General features: G+C 33.5%; 3 protein-coding genes across 3 annotated transcripts; all 3 read right to left on the bottom strand.

Moving 5' to 3' along the window:
* Window positions 1-3800: 3800 nt before the first annotated feature.
* On the bottom strand, window positions 3801-9217 carry LOC18600990 (uridine/cytidine kinase UKL1, chloroplastic). Its single transcript, XM_007031779.3, has 14 exons — window positions 8982-9217; window positions 8614-8705; window positions 8464-8533; window positions 8243-8361; window positions 7879-7975; window positions 7120-7199; window positions 6548-6742; window positions 5951-6034; window positions 5804-5864; window positions 5380-5440; window positions 5016-5109; window positions 4856-4928; window positions 4404-4486; window positions 3801-4293 (listed from the first exon to the last, which is right to left on the bottom strand). The coding sequence occupies exons 1-14, from the start codon at window positions 9124-9126 to the stop codon at window positions 4147-4149; spliced, it is 1401 nt and encodes a 466-aa protein (XP_007031841.2). The 5' UTR covers window positions 9127-9217; the 3' UTR covers window positions 3801-4146.
* Window positions 9218-10788: 1571 nt separating this feature from the next.
* On the bottom strand, window positions 10789-11777 carry LOC18600989 (Cupredoxin superfamily protein). The gene is made up of 2 exons (XM_007031778.3): window positions 11442-11777; window positions 10789-11310 (listed from the first exon to the last, which is right to left on the bottom strand). Exons 1-2 carry the CDS (start codon window positions 11731-11733, stop codon window positions 10982-10984), a joined length of 621 nt encoding a protein of 206 aa, XP_007031840.2. The 5' UTR covers window positions 11734-11777; the 3' UTR covers window positions 10789-10981.
* Window positions 11778-12389: 612 nt separating this feature from the next.
* MPL1 (Myzus persicae-induced lipase 1) lies at window positions 12390-16998 on the bottom strand. The gene is made up of 9 exons (XM_007031775.3): window positions 16468-16998; window positions 16228-16347; window positions 14518-14658; window positions 14120-14230; window positions 13800-13943; window positions 13658-13698; window positions 13459-13538; window positions 13229-13324; window positions 12390-12981 (listed from the first exon to the last, which is right to left on the bottom strand). Exons 1-9 carry the CDS (start codon window positions 16642-16644, stop codon window positions 12659-12661), a joined length of 1233 nt encoding a protein of 410 aa, XP_007031837.2. The 5' UTR covers window positions 16645-16998; the 3' UTR covers window positions 12390-12658.
* Window positions 16999-20314: the final 3316 nt, after the last annotated feature.

Raw genomic sequence — 20314 nt, 5'->3', positions numbered from 1 at the left:
TATACCAAGTGGAACTATATGTTCTTGGTCTTGGTATTCAAAAGATTGTAGAAATACTAACATTCTTTTTCTCTAAATTTTCTCTTTCTTCTGCTCTAACAAAGACATGTATGCTGGTTTTGACACTGGGCTCAAGAACCATGTCCTAAAGTTGAATTGATGAGCATTTTCAAACCTCAATATTGCAGAAATGGTATCTTAAAGAGTCTCAAAGAAATGGGTTTTTATTTTTCTGGATGACTTTGGGATGACCATTTTGTTCATGTCCCTGAACCTTCCCAGGTGGCAAAATGGAAAACATTCTTCCTTTGTAATTTGCCACTAATTTATAATTATATTTTAAAGAAGCTCCAAAATGCTTTTTTGGTTAACACTTGGTTTAATATCATCTCTGCCCTAGCAGGTCAGCGGCAAGCTTCACAAAGCAATGAAACATGCTGAGAATTCTTGGGAGTTTCACATATCAAATCTTCACATTTCATGCTCAAAATAGAAAACCAAAGATTAATATTTTTTATTTAATTAATTATGATTTTCAACTCTATATTTAAAAGAAGCCCCAAAGGGTTTCCTTGCTTGACACTTGGTCCAACAGTAAATTACTTTGTGAGAGGTTCACTTATAGGTGAAATGACATTTATATTGGTTTAACTACTCCAATTGCTATGTCAATCTCATTTTATAAATTTATTAATAATATAAAAAGAACATTCCACAACCAAATAAATGAAAATCAATTAAATCCAAAACATTAGTTTGCTTACTTGCATGTTAGTATTTTTTTCATAACCATATAAAAGTACACGAATCTCATAAAATTTTCAAATTGAGTGTTTTCAAAGTTTTTTACTTTATTCAACAACTAAAAAATATGTTTCCTCTTAAACACACATTAAATTTGACATTACAAGAATACTCAATTTCAAGTCTATCTTATCATCTAAAATTTATGAACATAAACAAAAAAAAAAGTTAAAAGAAAAATGAATAGTAAAAAGAAGTACTATAATTTGTACAGTTATACTATTTTGATTTATCATTAACAAACAAGCACATAATTGATTATATAACTTCAAATCATTAAATCAACTTGAATATGAAAAAAATAAAAGAAAACACTTACATGCATTTTAGATTTCTAAATTAACTCGACTATGAAAAAAAAAAAACACTTACATACATGTGGGCACCCTATTTAAGCAAATAAATAATCTCATGTAAGCTTTTTATAGCAAATTGAGCATTGAAAATTACAAATAATAAAAAAAAATTTGTTTTTTTTAAAGGAAATGCTAAAGGGTTTTTGATTTGACACTTGACAGGGTTCTTAGTTTGATACGTGGTTGTTGGAGCGTGGGCTTAAAGTCTAATGGGATTGGTTTGTAGTTGGAATTTTGGGAGTGAGCTTGAGATTTGAGGATAAGTTTGGATTAAATTTTTTCTTTTCATGGCTGATGTTCTAGATTTTTCTTTGAGAGTATTTATAAAAAATAATTTTTTTATTCCATTATTTATTACTCTTATATCATTTTTCAATGTTAAATGTAACTAATGTAAGGAGTACATATCGACTAGTTAAAGATAGAGTTTTGAGAGAAATTGAGTTACTTTATACTCTATTTTTCAAGTGTTAAATGTAACTAATATAAAGTGGTGCATATCATCTAGTTAAACATAAGATTTTGAAAGAAATTGAGTTACTACATATTTTATTTTTCAATGTTAAATGTAACTAATGAAAAGAGGTGCAAACCAATTAGCTAAAGATAGAATTTTAAGAGAGATTGAGTTATTACATATTCTACCATAAGTTTAGAGATTTTATTTAAAGTTTTTTTTTTTCGTGAAGTTATTTATAAGTATATTTTTATATGAAAGCACCTACAATAGCAACAACTATATATTTTGTAAAATAATATTTATGATAATATAATTACTGTTATGTATCTATTTTACAAAGTATTCTTAACTCAATTAAAAAAATTTTTATCATTTCGAATGGGTTGTACGGATAACAAACTAGTTATATTATTATATGTCAGTGTCACCTTTAGTGTAGATTATGTAGGGAAATATCCACCCTTGAAGCTACTCAAATTAAGCTATTCTTGTTAGGGTGACAAGGTTTTTTTCTTTTACAAGTTGTAGATTCAAGGGAAAAAAAACGAAAACCTCTCTTCAAGCCACCAACCCTCGATACATATTAAAAATAGTAACACTTACTGTTAAAATAGTAATATTTTTATATTAAAAATATTTATTATGAAAACAACTATAACTATTAATTATTACCATAATAGTAATATAATAATATTTATAATTAAAATATTCAAAATATTTTTATATGTTTAAATATATTTTTTGAATCAAAACTAAATGAAAATAATTATTTTATTAATAAAATAATACTCATATTGGGGGATCAAGTTCAGACCAAAGGAGAGTGGAGTAGCCCAACGTGTAAATACTACTAGTTGGGAAGAGGATTTATTTTGTGTATTGGTTAGATTGAAAATTGTATTTCATTTAAATAAAATGAAAAGACAATGTTCAAGTTTTCAGATTCAATTTTCATCAATTATTGCATGATTTTTTGCTCACAACTTATTTTCTTTGCTGTTTGCTAACAACTTATTTTCTATCGACCAAATATTGAAAAAAACAATGCCAAAATCAATACCTACAAGCCGCGCTCAGCAAAATCAAATGGAGCCTGAAATATAGACATGTCAAACGGCAGTTTATCTGGTAAGATACCAAGCTCGATAGGCTCTCGAGTTTGGCTCAGATATTTGATCCTAAGCAACAATCAACTTTCCGGGGAAATTCCTTCCGACTTGCAGAGCTGCACAAACATTAATACACTTCACCTTCGAAACAATATGCTCAAAGGTAGAATTCCTGCGTGCCGAGGACAAAGGATTCCTACTTTGCTGGTACTCAGTCTGAAATCAAACTTGTTTCATGAAAATATTCTGTCGCAATTGTCAGGATCAATTCCCATTTTGCATAGGAAACCTGACATGCATAGTATCACGTTCTCAAAAGGAAATCATAAGTCTTACATTAGGAAGATTGTTATGATCTCAAAGAAAAGTCGTAAATCTCATATTAAATGTATACTAGAGTGAAACTAAATGTTCATTCCATTTTAACTTATAAGAAGTCTTTTGTGAAATAAAATTATATTATAAAGCAAACAATATCTTATAAATTAATATGAACCGTGATAATTGATATCAGAACTGATTCTAAATACCTAACGATATGCCACTAAAGATAATGAGTCCTTGTTAAAATGGCAACAACAAAAGACCAGAGAACACTTGCCTCAGACGTGCCTGAGCTAACAAATGTTTCGAGAAACCCTTGGGGAACTTAAAAAGGTTCGAAACTCTGGACCTCGCTGATAATCAATTTTCTGTTCCTATTGTGATGAAAAAACATCGTAGTCTTCTAGTGAGTGATAGAGAATAAAATTTGACAAGCTATCGCCTGACGCCGGCATCAAACTGGGATTTGTTGTGGGATTTTGGGGAGTTCGGGGATCATTGGCAATCAAAAAGTCCTGGAGGCTTCCCAATTTCCCAATTTGCTCACGACATGAAGGGTGTGTTAACTCGTTATCTCAAAATGAGGTAAATTATCCTCCAAAAACAGCAACGCATACACTTGTACAGAAGCAACCAGTCTTGATTTCCTCAACTAGCACAAATATTTGCACCTACTTTCAGAAAGGTACACCCATGAATATGATTATGCAATGCCCTCTGAAATATAACAGCTTGAAAGAACAACAATTAGCTGGAAATGTCTTAAATCAACTGCATATACTTTGGTATTCATTATGTTTTTATGGCGTTTACCAAACACCAATGACTTCACGCTGTTCAAGTATTTTTTTCCATCCGCAAGCTCATCATGCTCATGCATGGAGCAATTAAGGCAACATGAAACAAAAATAAATGATACCGGAATCATCTCTCGACTTTTGTCACAATAATGTTGATGAAGTCCAATGAGCCTAGCCGGTAGCTTCTATATAATGGTTAAGCTGATCACACATATGTATTTCGGAATATTACTTATTCAAGCAACTGGTCCATCTGATACTGGTTACAATTGCTACCTGTCAACCATGGTGGATCAGTCATCAGTGCCAAAGTAACGATCACCAAACTCACCCATGCCAGGTATGACACGGAACTCCTCATTTAATGCAACATCAATTTCTGAAGTGACAATTTTCAAGGATGGAAAACGTTTGCAAACACAATGGATTCCTTCAGGTGCCTGACGAAAAGAAAAGGAGAATCAGTATGTAGGAAGAGAGGGAAAGAAAGATGGTAGGAAGGGTTGCAGGATACTCGATGCATCTGCAGCCAACAACATGAAAAACTCACAGAGATGAGGTTTAGGAATATGATGTGAGATTCTGGAACTCCCTTCTGTATGAGTAGTTCAATGGCGTGGTTAGCAGAGTTCCCTACAAGAAAAGTCATCAAGATGGTTTCCCATTGGAAGGCATAAATCAGTCAGTAATTATAGAACACAAGACAAATAATTCTGAATGTATTTCCAGGGACCACCAACTGCAGTTACAACAGATGTGTTCTGGGAAATAATCAGAAAGTGATGGCAATATTCTTAAATTTGATAGCCAGAAGAATTTCTAATTTATGATTTCTCTGGACTAATTCTTTCCACTTAAGGTGATATTAACCAAAGAAGAAAAACGATGTGGTAAAGCTTTAGGATAGTTTCTTTTCCCTTAGCCTATTCTTGCAATAGTATAGTAACTATAGGTATAAGAAATAGGGAATAATTTGGCTTCTAGGAAGAGGAACAAGCTTACCTGTAGCAAGAACTGGATCCAGAAGCAGGACATGCCGTTCTGAAATGTCCTTGGGAAGTTTCTCATATATTAACTAAAAATATTGAAGAAAGCAGATTAACGGTTAAGATTAATTATATGCAATACCTAACAACATAAAGATAGCAGTAACATTACTAACCTGTTTCCCATTATCCCCATCACGGTGAATCAGAATTTTTCCAATTTTAATTCCTTTGCAACATGCACGTAATGCATTTTCCATGCTTTCACCACTGTAATAAACAATAAGAATAAAAACTGGTTAGTACATACAAAAGTAATATATAGAAAATCACAAACTACATAATCAAAACTAAAATTCTCACATATATGCAGCATGTATCAAGCATCTAGAACAAGATAATGGGGGAAAAACCTGAGCTGAGATTCATCATAACTCATCATATGTAACAGAAGATCGCCAAACAACCCAATTTTGACTAAACAAGGTCTGCTGTCAAATAACCAAAACTGACCAAATCAATACCTGATTGAAAGCTCACCTTCGAACAATGGAAACGCCACACAACTTTTTGCAAAAATCAACCCCAGTATATACTGATGCTGAAAAGAAATAACAGCAGGTTTCAAAGATAAGCAGAAGATAAATTGTTTTAAGATATGAAATAGTCAATGCAAAATTGGATAAGTCAACAGCACTTAAGCTTTGTCATTGTATGCCAGCTACACAACCAGTCAATTATGCATGCAAATGGGGAGAGAGAGAGAGAGATTGAACACTAAGGAATCAGAACAACAAGAAACTAAAAAGTATATATTTAAATACACATCAGGACATCTATCTTAACATAAATGCAAATTCACCAGTTTCTTTTTTGGACATTTACCAGTTGCAAATACTAAGAACGGAGAACTGGACATTTCCATCAACGTGAAAAAGTGCCACTATTATTTAATTAAACATACCTGTAGGAGTTACTACTTGCTTCTCAGTGAACGGCAAATGCCCAAGACCATGCTCCACCACCTAAGTAAGAAGCAATAAAATCGGTTATAAAACATTTAACAAAAAACAAACCACAGTTTATGCATAAGATATAAAGCAGAAGGTACCAGACGAATAAGACGATCTGAATAGAAGACAAAATCATGCTTAGAAATCTCCCGGTCTCGAATCAGAGTATGCATTCCTCTAATCTGCACCACAAATGAAATAATTAAAAGGAAAAACCAAAAAAAGAAAGACCATACAGAGACCATAGACATAAAACTGAAAATTGTTGGGAATAACTTTAAGTATGCAAGTGGCATCATATATCTAAAGAGAAAAAAGGTAAACTTGTGGGATATGTGCTCAACAAGTGTTGTTCAGCGGTTTCTTATTTAATATTCATTTTGACTCAGAAAAAGAAACTATACTGACATGCCAATCTTCAATACCTAGCATTTCTCACATTTTCGCCAATAATGAAGCTTTAACTACAATTAATGTGGCAACGTTCTGTCATAACAGTACACTAATAGTTGACCTGAATATTTTAGGGTAAATGGCACATTATAGAGCTGGACATCAATTTAGATGGAGGAAGAGTTTTATGTGCGCTAGTAACAAGCAATGGCCGCTAATAACAGATATCTGTTCCTCTACATGATTAAACAGTTGCACAGAAGTATAACGGAAATAAGATAGAGATAAAGCACAAGATATACCTGAAATGTTGACTGAATTACATACACATTAGGATAAATTTTGCATAGATCATGCTGACCAAGCTTAGTGTGGATATGTTGCACAATCAAATCAATGGCAACATGATTATCACCTCCACGGGGGATGATGACATCAGCATACTTCTTTGATGGCAGAACAAAATCATCAAATGCAGGCTTGACAAACTTGGCATACTGCAGAAATAACACAAAATTGCAATGTAATAATGAAAAAAATTAAATGTAAGGAAGCACATTAATCAAAAATTCCCAATAAGAGTTTTAATGGAATAATATGAGAATCACAACGTATTTTGTTTCAAATCTACATACAACCACTGTTTCTTCCCTGCTCTGGTTATCCAGGTAGCAGCATCTTTCCCAGGGCTTCACCCCTGTTTATTCTTCCAGATTTTCATTCCAGTGTGTCAATAGAACTGACACCACACAAGTAAAACTAAACAATGCAGCATATCATGGCAAGAATAAATTCCGCACCAGATACTATGACGATCTCAGGAAGTTTTTCAAGTCTTAAATTACAAAGAAAAATGTGGTATAGATAGGCTTACTTGTTCAAGAACAGAGTTTACATCCCTTCCCCTCTCAACTGTATCTCGTCTTATTCTACGAGCAAGCCTCACATCAGCATCTACAAGTAATAAAAATTGCCAAATAAAATAGAGAACCATTAGAAACCATGAGAGCAAGAAAGAAACAAACATGGTCAGATAGAAAACAACAGATGCACCATTGCACATGCAAGCTCAACCCACGCACAAATGCATGCAAAAGTCATTAAACTAGGTGAGACCATGGTGTTCTTAGTGTATTTTATCAGTGACAATCCCCGGGAGTCCAAGAACCCAAGTTTAAAATTTCTTAGAATTTATTGTGTTGGCTTTTTGAAAACAACCATTGCTAAACATTCCTCTTCTGCCTGCTGGGAGGAGGCACGCTATTTACAACTTTAAAGTTTGCAGTCAGCAATTAATTCACAAGTTGACTTCGAGCTTTGTCTTATAAATGAGTTTCCAGATCAGCTTTGACACCAACCAGCTTTTTCTAGATAGACATTTAACTTTAATTTTGTTTGTCTTATATTTCCTGTTATTAAAACTTATAGTTATGACTTTTGTTTTGATTGGTTGGTAAGGGCTACAGGTTGTTTACCTTGATGGCTGTCCATGATATATCAAATCTTACGTAAAGAAAAGGGACAGAACATCTTCATCTTCACAAAATTAAAAGTATAGACATGTCTACAACAATCATTGGAGGATGCTATGAGGATGCCAAGACAGTAAGGAACTAGATAAAAGATGTCAAACCTGTGTCAACAAAAATCTTCAGATTCATAAGGTTCCTGACACGCTGATCATGGAAAACAAGAATTCCTTCCAAAATAATGACATCAGAAGCATTCACCTGATCATGGATGAAACACAGTACAAACTCATATAAGCTTGCTAACTTATTGAATTTATCATCAATAAAAATTTAGATACTTTGCAATGCCACAATAAATTCGATAACAAAAAGGAGAAACAAAAAGTAAAATGCAAGTGTGAGCAATAGTCTAAAAATACAAGCAAACAACCAAAACAACTAATACAAGTTCTGTATTTAATACACCTAGCCCCTTCCAGCATTAATATCAGCCATAGAAAGTTCAACAAGGATCGAACTAACTACCTGTCGAAAACTATCTGAAGATCGACGATGATGCTTAAAATCATAGATTGGGACCTGAACAGAGTGCCCACTTTTAAGCTTCTGAATACAATCCAGAAGCTGCTCAGTATCAAAAGCATCTACATAAATTATTAAAAGAAAAAAACAATGCACAATCAGAACAATGCCATCCAATATAACAGTAGACAACAAAATTAGAAAACGACATCAAATTAGTATACCGGGATGATCAAAATTATACTCGTGCACGCGTTTCAGCTCTTCAGTAGTCAAGCCGCGGTAAAATGAATCCTGCATCCAAAAAGGAAAATGTGAGCCAACAGCTTGGTGAACTTCAGTTAATAACAGCAGAAATTAACTTGAATTTGAACCTGATTGACAAGAACAACGCGGTGATCGTGAAGCTGTTGGATGATCATGTCACAGACTGTCGTTTTACCAGAAGCTGTACCTCCAGAAACCCCTGCTTATTTAGGGGAAACCAAAAACTAAGGATCAAATTTTGATGATTTTTTTACAAAAAAATAAAAAAATCTTTTCGAATTAATTTTAAGATATGTTAGAAAAATTAGAGACAAGCAACAGTTATTCATAAAAACAAAAACTTTGCTTTGTTTTTCAAAGCAAAAAAAAAAAAGGGCAAAATCCAGCTACTTTTTGGATAATGAAAGCAAAAAAGAAATTTTCTTTTTTTTTTAATCGTTTGTTTAGAAGAGAAGAGAAGTGAAGTGAGTAATACCGATGACGAAGGGCTGACGAGGAGCGTTGGCGTCTGCGAAGGCGGAGGAGGAGGCGGACGAGGCGGTCGGATTGCGGAGGCCGGAGAAGTGTGGCCCCGATGCCTTCTCCATGACGTAATCTATGGACGTCGTCTCTTCCGGCATCTTTAAAAATAAAAATTCGAATTCGAAAAAATCGAAAAAAAAATAAAAAGAAGAAAAAAAACCTTGAAACTTCAACTCAACAGTTGAAGCAGATACATAGTAAAGAGGCTGCGCTTGCTCAAGTTATTCAGAGGAATATGCTGCAAGTAGGCCTATTCTTTTGTTATGAGCTCAGCTTCTTTATTGGTTAATCATTCTGCCTAGGTAAATATTTTCTTTTTAAAATGTAATAAAATTTAAGTACCAAAAAAGTAATAATTTAATATAAATGATTGATTTATCAACTAAAAAAGGTAAAATTAATAAAATTTTGGGGTAATAATTAAGTTGAAGACTTTGGTACAAATTTGAGGCCAAGGAAGGAGGAATAGTTTATAATTAAGAAGTTGATATGGATTAGCATTTGAATTTTCTAATCAAGTTAGTCTTATCATATCATAAGGATTTGATTGGGATTCAATGAGGGCAAAACCAAAAACAAATCACATGCTAGCAATTTGGATTAACCAAGGATCAAAAATTCTTGGGATGCATGATTAATGTGACATCAAACATTTGACTAGTAAGTCCATTTTTATCCTAAACATGTTTCTCCAAAATGAGTATTTGTTATATTTATATATTTAAAATATTTCTGATTTAACTGATATAAGATTTTTTTTTTATTACTAGTTCATTATTTATAAGGAGATCAACAAATAGAATCAGTTTTGATACTATATTAAAATTTTAAGGACAATAAGTGAAGAGACTATTAGTATATTTACTCAAAATATCCTTAATTTAATATATTGAGATTTTTTTATCATCATTTCGATATATTTCATACGAAAATTTTTTAACCTTTTTTTTTTTAATTTGGGTTTCACATGTGCTTGATAATTTATCGATGGTATAATATCCAAAAAAAGTACGTAAATTATTTAAGAAAATTAAATAAGTCGTTATACGTTTATTGCATTTAATCAAATATTTGTATTTTTATTTTGAGTTAAATAAGTAATTAAATTTTTATTTTGAGTAAAATAAACTTTTATGATTAATTATTTATTTTGTTAAAATATTATTTATCATTTTATACTGTGTTGCACTAACGTGGTATGATATTATATCATAATTGATAATAATGTTATATATTGATATATTATAATTTATTATGACATGACATCTTAATTTGACATGATAACATAATATATAACATTTTTTACCTTTCATACTAATGTCATGTTAATTTTACGTGAATATAAATAATAAAAAATATTTTGATTAATGATAAATAAATAATTATTAATTATAAAAATTTATTTAATCTAAAATAGAAATATAAAAATTTAATTAAATATAATAAAAAATTTATTTAAAATTTTTTTGAATAATTTAAAAAATTATTTGAGTATTATGTCTTTCTCAATTTGTTAAATTTGGATAAATTATTTTATTGTTTTTAGGTGGCTGCCGCCTGCCGTACTTTAGCAACCTGATTCCTATCCTCTAATCAGACTGTTTCTGCCATCAGGTGCCGACTTATGAAATCAATATTTATGACATAATTAATGTTTATGAAGTGCCAGAGATTTTCACAACAATTTCAGAACATTTTCTATGGAAATAGTAACATCTTCATGTTTAATTCATTTTGGAAACTCCTGATTTGGAATATACTTGGACAAAATCCTGCCAGGTTATGCGTCCTGGTCCTGGAGCCCTGGTCAATTTATTCAATCCTCTCAATTATGGCCATGATGATATATATATGAGTAGAACTTACAAAAACATATTCAATACTGACTATAATTTAAAGTCCCAAACAAAATGATTACTCCATGGTTGTAAAATTAGCCCAAGCTTAAACTTTTTAAAGCAGATAAAGCAAACTGATTCCTGATAATGCAGCAAGCAGAAGAAAGGTGGCAAAAGATTGAACAGCAGAAGCCCCGGAGGTTGTTGACGCTGAAGCAGGAGTAGAAGGTGCATTGCTGGCAACTGTTGTGATTTTCATCTTCATGCCCTGGTCACAATGGCCTAATGTTCCACAAGCAAAATAACGAGTGCCAACCTTGCTCAATTTCACAACGTCATCGCCAGTGTTTTTGGAGTCCAATGCTGTTCCCAGGTCGCAGTTCTTGTAGGCAGTCTCGCTTCCAAGCTCAACTACGCTGTGTAGCCCTGAAGAGTACTTGAAAACTGTTTGGGCAAAATCAAAAGTTTCAGGGCAACCTTCATGCAATGAAATGTGATTTGCAGGGAATTTGAACCTTAAAAAATTGCAGATAACAGGATTTAAACTGATTGACTTAAGAGGGAAGGAAACATACCAAGCTGGTCTCCAACCTTGAAAGTTTGGCCTGAAGCCCACGAGTTAAGGTCCACAGATTCATCCCAACCTTGGCTACCTCCAACCACGTGCTGAGCTGCGGAGGCCTGTTTTGCTATCAGGGCTAGCAGAAAGAGTAGAAAGAAAATTCTGGAGTTACCCTCCATTGATCTCATTTCTTCACTGCCCTCTTGGCCTCGTTGGAATGTTGCTATTCGTGCTTTGTCAATATATATAAAGAAAAGCCGTAAGTGTTGTTGACAGTCTCTATCAGAATTTATATGCTTCCTCATTGTACTGGTTCATTCATGAATGAATGCTGGGTTGGGATGCCTGTAATTCTAAAACAAAAGAAGGGGCAATGTTGTTGGAATTTGTTAAGCGTTTTGGGTTTTTTGGATTGCCTGCAAAGCAAATTCTAGTTGGTTAGAGGTCACACAAACTTGGCGTTTAAACAAAGGTATCATGTGGTGATCATTTTCAGTTAGGGGCTTTCCTGGAAGCACAAATTTTATATACAGAGATATCAGCTTAACAAAGGGGCAGACACACAAGTAAAGGAAGCTGAAAAACCTGTTTGTGATCATTACCTCATAAGGTCAGTTATTGGAATATCATTCATTAATATAGCTGATATAAACAACTTTTTGGTTGAAAAATTAAAAATGACTGGGTCATAGTAGGGTAGTCCTTTTATTGATTACTTGTTCTTTAAAGCAAATAAAGACATAGAGCTACCTTAATCTTTAATCCTGTCTTCTGCATCCAAATGTACTCTTATAAAGTTGTCACATCATACTTTACTTCATGATTTTTCACAGTAGTTCAGGAATTTTTTTTTTTTTTTTAAGTTTTATTTCTGATTGGTCTGAAACTTGTATAACAGTGCAAACAAGTTGACATGGAAAGTATGTCTATAAAAGCATCTGTGGTTTCTTATTTTTCGTCATACTACCAACCAAATAGTCCAGACAGATCAGGTTGCCATTTATAATGGCATATTTCTAATAGAAGTAGAAATGATCATCAGAATATAATACAGAAACTGCTTTGTCAGGTTTACCAAACGGATTGTTACCCAGGATGGTTGTGCAAATAATTTCAATCAGCTGGCTATGAACAGAACTCTGATGTTTGAAATGATTTATTATTGAGCAAAGAGTAAAAGCCTAGAAGTCCTATCTCTCAAAAACAAAAAACTGAAACTTCTTTGAGGGATCATTGATGATTTTTAAAGAACTGAACAACTTGATTATACACAATATCCTTGGCGCTAATTCCCATAATGAAATCCGCATGAGCATAATTTTTGATGTACTGAACGGTGAGCTTGCCAACATCATGGAACTTCAGATGGTCAAGCAATAGCTGAACATCTTGGACATCAGAGAGAGCATCTAGGCCTCCATAGCTCATGAAGATAGGAAGGTCATGAGGAATGTTGGAGATATTGTAAAGTGGTGGTGTGTCTTCTCCGTAGTGCATCACATTGTAGTCTGGTCTGCCATAGTTGTACTTGGCAAGAACCCCATCTCTAACAGCTGTAATATTTTGTTTTTTAGAAGCCTCTATTGTTAGTCATATCACAAATTACATGTGAATAAGACACCACCATAAATCATTTTCCTCATTTATGATAATTTGTAAGACTAGTCATTCTTCCTTCAATTTTTTCATAAACACAGAATAAATCACGAGGAAGTGATAGAAGAAAAGGTGGAGGGAAATAAAAGGCAGAACTAGTAATTGTAAAACCTCTATAAGAAGAGTTTGGTTTCACGGACTTACTTTGAGCAAAGTGCACCATGTTTTTGGTTGCTGTGGATTGAGGCTCATTCTTTAAGAAAATGTTGGCCGTGGATAAATTGAGACAGCAATTATTACCTTGAATTACAATAACAAAATGAAATCAGTATCTTCTAAAGGATTAAATCTATGCATTAATTGCAGTCAGATAGTGAAAATTGTACGTAATTGTCAGCATAAGGAGGCTAAGAACTTCAGAATGTATCTCGTACCAGTAAGTGCATTCAATAGATCATAGCAGTCAACTCCAGGATAATTGCACAAAGAGTTGAGAAAGACAGTTACCTCCTTTCTGTTAAGGGTAAGGAAAAATCATTATATGAAACATTTTCTAGTGGGGAAGTCCATCCCTTAAACATAACAACAGTATAGCTAGAATATAGAAAGAGTTTTAAGATCTTGATTGTTCACCCTTTCGGATTGAATTCTGCTATTCCAAGCAATGTAGTTATCTGTTGCCAAAACCAATAAATCCCTTTTAGCGATTAATATTTCTGTTAAGATTTTGGAATTTACTTGCTATTGATGCTGAAGAAAAATGTTCCTCACAGACCTCACCAACAAAGGCTTTGGCAGCAACCACACCAAGTGCAGTAGTCATGTGGCTTAAGTATGCAATTGGGCTCAAAAAGACTGCGGATTTCAGCTTGCCCGCCTGATGGCCCTCGGAGAAGGATGCCAAACCTATCAGAGTTCCCTGTAAACCAGAATGGAAACATCACTTTGATTAAGGTTTTTAACATTTTGTCAACCCAAATGATCATTTGGGAAAGTCAGAGTCGGACCAATGAATCAAAATGAACTGAATGAGAATATAAGTTTGAATTCCTGACTCCAGAAGAAGATTAATTTGTTTGTTAAATGGGATCTCACCTGGGAATGGCCAATGTAATGAATCTTCTGCCCTGTCTGGTTGAACACGAAGTCAAAAACAGCTGGCAGATCATAAGTCACCAGTTCATCCCATGACCAATTCCAGAAATCCTGCCATATTTTCAGTTTTTAACAATCTGTTAATCACGTGATGATGCATGACTAACATCCAATTCCCAGAAAGAACTGATTGTCTCCTTAAACTCGAAATTAATTGTCACAATTAAGGGAATCATGTATAACTGTTCATGCATAACCCACAAGTTCATATTCAAATTTCTAGAGGGTGGAGTGTGAAATAATTTGTTTTTCTACCGTTAGTTTTAACCATAGTTTTCAAAGAATACGGATCAAACTACATCGGCATGAAAATTAGGAAGAGAAAGAAGAAAACTAACCGGCTGGCTAGGGTCGAGTGAAACGTGCTTTCTGCTGAATCTTGTCCCTCTAGAGTTAGCAATCCATACATCAAACCCATTATCAGCCAAAATCATTGGTAGATTTTGCTCTGGTGAGTTCAGAAGCCATGTCATTCCATCCTGAACCAAAAAACAAGAAAAAATGCATTGTAAATTAACCGAACATCTTGATCATGGCAGGAGGCAGCTATATTTTGAGGCTATCTCTGGCACATAAACAGACGGAAAATGCAGCCCCGATAATTTTTTATATTTGGCCACCAAGGTTCAGAGAAACAGGAGACGTGCATGATTTGCATGTGTGCTTTGAGACAAGGAACTAGATAGAGATGTTCAATTCTGGGTGTTGGTTGGACTTGAGCCTGCAACGGTGCATGATTTTGTGTACCCATCAGGATTCTTGAGCCCATCTCTTTCAGCCTCGTGAACAATAACAAGGACAAATTTAATCAAAAATGAAAGTTGGCCCAAGCATGAAGATCACAATCCCAATGTAAGACATTAGCATATACTTGGTATAAACAAGCAACAATCATGCATTTTTCCATGGTGTGGTCCATCCGCAGTTTAACTTGCATTCAAAGCAAATGCAAAGGAAAGGGTCAAAAAAGAAGAAAGAAGGAAATGAAGTACATGACAAACTTTGCGTCATGGAAGAAAATAAGCTGTTCTCATGATTAAATCCTTCAGGTAACATTACTTTTTTCTTCTTTTGTAAATAGGAGTTCTTTTTTTCTTATTTTTCAATCGGAAAACTACAAAAATAAACCTGGTGCTTAACAAAATTATACACGCAATTCCTCTTTTTAACGATGCTTGTGTGACACTAATATATATATCATCACTTGCTTTTAAGAAGAAACCGTTGCTTTAAGCTCTCACATCTGCAAGATCTTTACAAGGATTTGTGAAGAACATTCACCATCAATTTGAGAGTTGAGAGAATGCAAATTAAGGTTAAGAAGGCAATGCCATAAAACAAATTAACTAAATGTTAAGAGTCAAAAAACATTCTCAAATTGAATGAAAGCTAATGCCACTTTTTCACCAGCCTCTTTATGCCCCACATGGTGCATATTAGCCTAATGAAAGGTAGACATTTTTGGTGCGTAAACCAAGCCTTCTCTTTTCTCCTGAAAACCCCTTTTGTTACGGCCTTTCAAGTGCTCAACTTCATAGCAATTCCCTTGCAAAAGTTTGCCTTTAAATAAAGGATGGTCCTTGGACAAATTGAGTGCACGGCACACATTTCCTACTCAGACAAATATTTCGTTGAGTGGAATGATGAAAGTTGTTTTAACTTAAATAGTACGAATGCTATGGCACTGACGCGGAATGACTGTACCTTTCGGTCATAAAATTTGTCAAAACATTGAGTCCAAGTTCACACCCTCACTATAAAAAGGTAAGCTTACATCTTCTTTCTTAGTATAAACAATTTATTAACGATTTCATTTATCGGAAAGTTGTAAATTAAAGAAGACTAAGATCTTAGTACGGTGCATTTCAACAGTTAATTCGGTATTATATTTCCTACTGAATCATGCATCAAAATCAAGCAAGCTTATTAAATATAAATTATTATGCGTAGAGTTTGACAGAATTGCACTCAGGTGAATATGGCAGGCAAAATATTGGATGGTCAAAATTGAATTGTCAAGATTTTTCGAAAGATATTTAGGCACTCACCACAAGGACGCCATGTTGGATCAATACTGGCTGCTTCTTGTTTCCACCAGTACTATTCCCACCCACACGTCCTTCCGGAATTCTTTGCATGTTAAGGATAAAGCCATCTTGGGTTGTCACCTGAAAACGCAAATAAAGCAGTTTCGTTAGCATACTTTTCTGTCAAATCCAGCTTATTAATAACACCAAAATTCTGTACCAAACACATTTTCCTTGTACTAATTTGTTTGATGCTCTTACTTCATGTTCCTCGCATTTGTAACCGTAGATGGTCACCGAGGTAGCGCATATTCCACTGTCTGCTGTAGTGGCAGCACCATTCTTTCGGCCAAACGGACCACGGCCCGAGCCATATGCCCTATGAGGCATGACCACCAAGATGAGCACACATAAGCTCAACAAGCCAGGAGGAGCCATAATCGTTGAATGATATGGAAGGCTACTAAAACCAATGGCTATATATAAAGAAAAAGAAAGAAGAGACACGAGCAGGTGGGAAAACGATTACAATTGCTCTTTCTTTCTTGTTTTGGCTGAACTGTCGATCTGCTGAGATTTCTTGGTCCAAAGTGGGGGGTCTTTCACGATTTTTCCAGTGAGAAGGGAATGGAAAGTGGGACCCAAGATGCAGCTTTTCCTATTGCTTCTTATCATCAACAAACTGGATATCCTGATCCATGAAGCATCGTTGAAACTTTGTCACTGGCTAATCCTGAAAGTACTGAACTGCAGTTTTTACGGTATGGAAGAGCAGGGAGAGCTGGCTTAGATACTCTGTGAACTCTTGGAGTACTTCCTCTGCTGGGAAGCCTATTTATAAGCTGAAACACTTTGCATAAACAACAAAAAAGGAAAACGTGGGATCCCCCATTGGGACATGTGTTGGCTCCTGTCAGGTTCCACCTTACAGGGACGAGAATTGATCAGGCAAATCCAAATGGAGGTTTGACCTACATTCGGGGCAACGGTCTAAAAGGTTTTGGATTAGTTGACGGTGCTACACGTACGAAATATTTGCACGGAAGATGTGCTTACCAATTCAATATTTTCCGTAAATTTTACTTTTTCTTTAATTTAGTCTTTATTTCTACAAAATCGATATAATCCTAACACATAATTGGCATTCATACCAAGATCGGTCCATGGCATATCATGTACGCAAAAGTTAAAGACATGTAAGTTGAAGATGATCAGATGAACAAAAGGTTGGAAATACAAAATTATAATAGTTAAACCAAATTTTTTTTTTGTATGTTTTTGGTACTCTAGAAGCACAATCAAAGTAACACACTTATTTTACAATCACTCAAACAATATAGTACAGTATTTTTGGAGGCAAGAAGGAGGGTGAAGAAATTTATATAGATGAACTAAAGGTTCAGAGAATTTTGTCTTGGACATTTTCACTAATAATGGTGAAAAAATGAAAAAAAAATCTTTTAAACAATTATATTTGTTCAAATAATTATATTTGTTCAAATAATTATAATTATTCAAATAATTATATTTGCTTAAAGAGTTAAGTTTGTCCAAATAGTTATGTTTGTTCAAATAATTAATTATGTTTGTTCAAAAGGTTGTGTTTATACAAAGAGGTATCTATGTCTAAGTTTTCTATATATGAACCAACAGAAATAATTTACAGTCATTCTCTCCACCTTCTTTAAATTCTTCTTAAATTGTTTTTATAATGTTTTGTTTCAGAAAAACTTTATAAGAGTTTGATAATGTTGTCATACAAGTGCTATATGGATTGATTTTTTTTTTATGTAAACGCAATTAATCATTGAGTTTCATTGTATTCTCAAGATTTATTACTGTAACTATATTGTACACTACAAGTGAGAACGAATGAAATTTTAAAAAAAAGTGGTATAAATACATGCCTAAAAGTAATTTCTTGATATTTTATTATTTTTCAATTCTATGTTCTAACATGTTGTATACTTTCTCGGAAGTGATTTCAACTCTACCTTGATGAAGAAACGAGGCCTTCTTATATAGAGAAGAGAAGAGGCTTGATTTTGTGTAGGTAAATTCTTTTTTGAAAAGGTTTTCTTGGCTGATTCCTTTCTAATAAGATCTTTTTTTTTAACAATTTTGGAAATTTTAATGGTCCAATACGTTTTGTATTATTATTTTGCTTTCTTTCGGTGACTTGGAATTTTCTAGTGACACTTTCTTAGTGACCTTAGCACTTAGCTAAAACTATTTAAATCTGGTATCTTTTCCTGAAAAAGGCATAGAAGATGAAGAAAGGGTTTCATGTTCCACCAAAAACTCATACTTTTCCTCTCTGATTCTTGGGGTGGTCCTATTTTAAGACCACTTGCTTCGTATCTCTTTCTGAGAACTAAACAATAGAACCACTTGAAGAAATAGGAAGAAAATATACATTACTCCTCTAGCTGGCCTAATCAATCATTATAGGTCAGATTCTCTTAGAACTAAACTAATCTTCATTTGCTGGACTACAAAACATTCTCTAAAGATTCTGTCTTTTCTCCTTTTAGGGGCTTAAGTGCAGAGCCTTAAAATCTTTCAGGGTTACAATCGAATTCTATAAACCTATTGAGGTCAATTTCATGCATGAAATTGGTGAGATAGGTATAACCCTTTTTTCTTAGTTAATCTTTACCTGTTAACAAGTTCATTATGGAATTAACTTTGGACTTGTCAAGCCAACTTCTCAAAAAATGAAGTTAAGATATATTTTTCCTTTCACCTTCATTTCTCATAATCAAATTCTGAATTATTCAATTCGAAATTATATATGAATTCAATTATATGTTTATTGTTGATAAAGGAGCTTGCGCTTAAAATCTTAAAAAATGTTCCATCATATCACAAAAACCTCTGACAATTTGAAACCAATTGCATGTTGATTTTGTCTCCCATGTGAGATTGTAAGTAGTTTCTTTTTTTTTTTTTTGAATTGGAAAAAAAAATGGATTCTAACCCTACCATTTAAATATAAGATCATACACTAATCAATGAATCAAATATTCAGATGTATGTGTAATTGTAAACATCGATTTCTCTATAATTAAAATTTTTTTCAATGCCGAAATTTTCCAAAATTCTAAGTAACCCATGAAGCAAACATTTGTTTTTTACTTTACAAACATGCACCAATGTGAAAGGAACTTCAATCAGATTGGAAAAAGGATCACCCCTGCTAAAACCATATAAAAAACAGCAAAAGCAATGCAGGGAGAATAACTGCAAAGATATGTAGCATGTGGATAAGTGGGAGCCCACACGCATCAATCCTATCGAGATGGGCTTTCACTATGATTTGTACCTTTCACAATTTCGCCACCATTGTTGGATTCTATTTCAGTTCGGGGAGCAATGATTGTTCCAAAGTAGTGCTGCAGTAAGGTTCCTTTTTCCAAGCTGTTTTGGGATAATAATGTCAGTGGGTGGAATTCTGTATCTTCCAGACTGATTCAAATTTATGGGAGGTTCCAGGGCTCCCTTGTAAATTATTAAATTTGTTAAAAATATATTTAATTTAAAATCAATTGATAATAAATTGGGAAATTTTTGTTTTATTTATATATTCAAGATATATTTAATTTAGCATACATTAGATTTGTTTTAGCATTAGTTTAATATTATGTTAAATTTTGAAACAAGCTTTTAATTTAAAATCAATTGACAATAAGTGAAGAAGATCTTGTTATATTTATATAAACGAGATATCTATAATTTAACAAATGTGTGATTTCTTTTATCATCATTTTAATGTGAACTACATGCATCAATCTTTGAGAAAAAGAAATTCACATGGAGTTTTGTTATCTCTACAAGGAAATCTGTCAGTTGCTTTCCCTTTTTCTAATCTTTTCTAGTGCTATATCTTTTTCTTTTCTTCATTTTTATTAGTTTTATGTATCTTAACTAACTTTCACGAGTATTCTATGCTACTGCTAAATTCTTTCTTGAAGATGTAAGTAACTTTTTATTAAAAGTTTTAGATTCAGTCATTGTCGTTCCATTGGCCATGCCTCTCTAACATGGAAAAGTTTAAAGCTGCAAAAAGCATATTTCTGAGGGTCGGTCCGGTATTCATCAGCCGGCC

The sequence above is a fragment of the Theobroma cacao genome, chromosome 4 (assembly GCF_053813885.1).
Source record: "Theobroma cacao isolate CCN51 chromosome 4, ASM5381388v1, whole genome shotgun sequence".
NCBI classification, from domain to species: Eukaryota; Viridiplantae; Streptophyta; class Magnoliopsida; order Malvales; family Malvaceae; genus Theobroma; species Theobroma cacao.
This window is presented reverse-complemented; position numbering and strand designations above follow the sequence as displayed.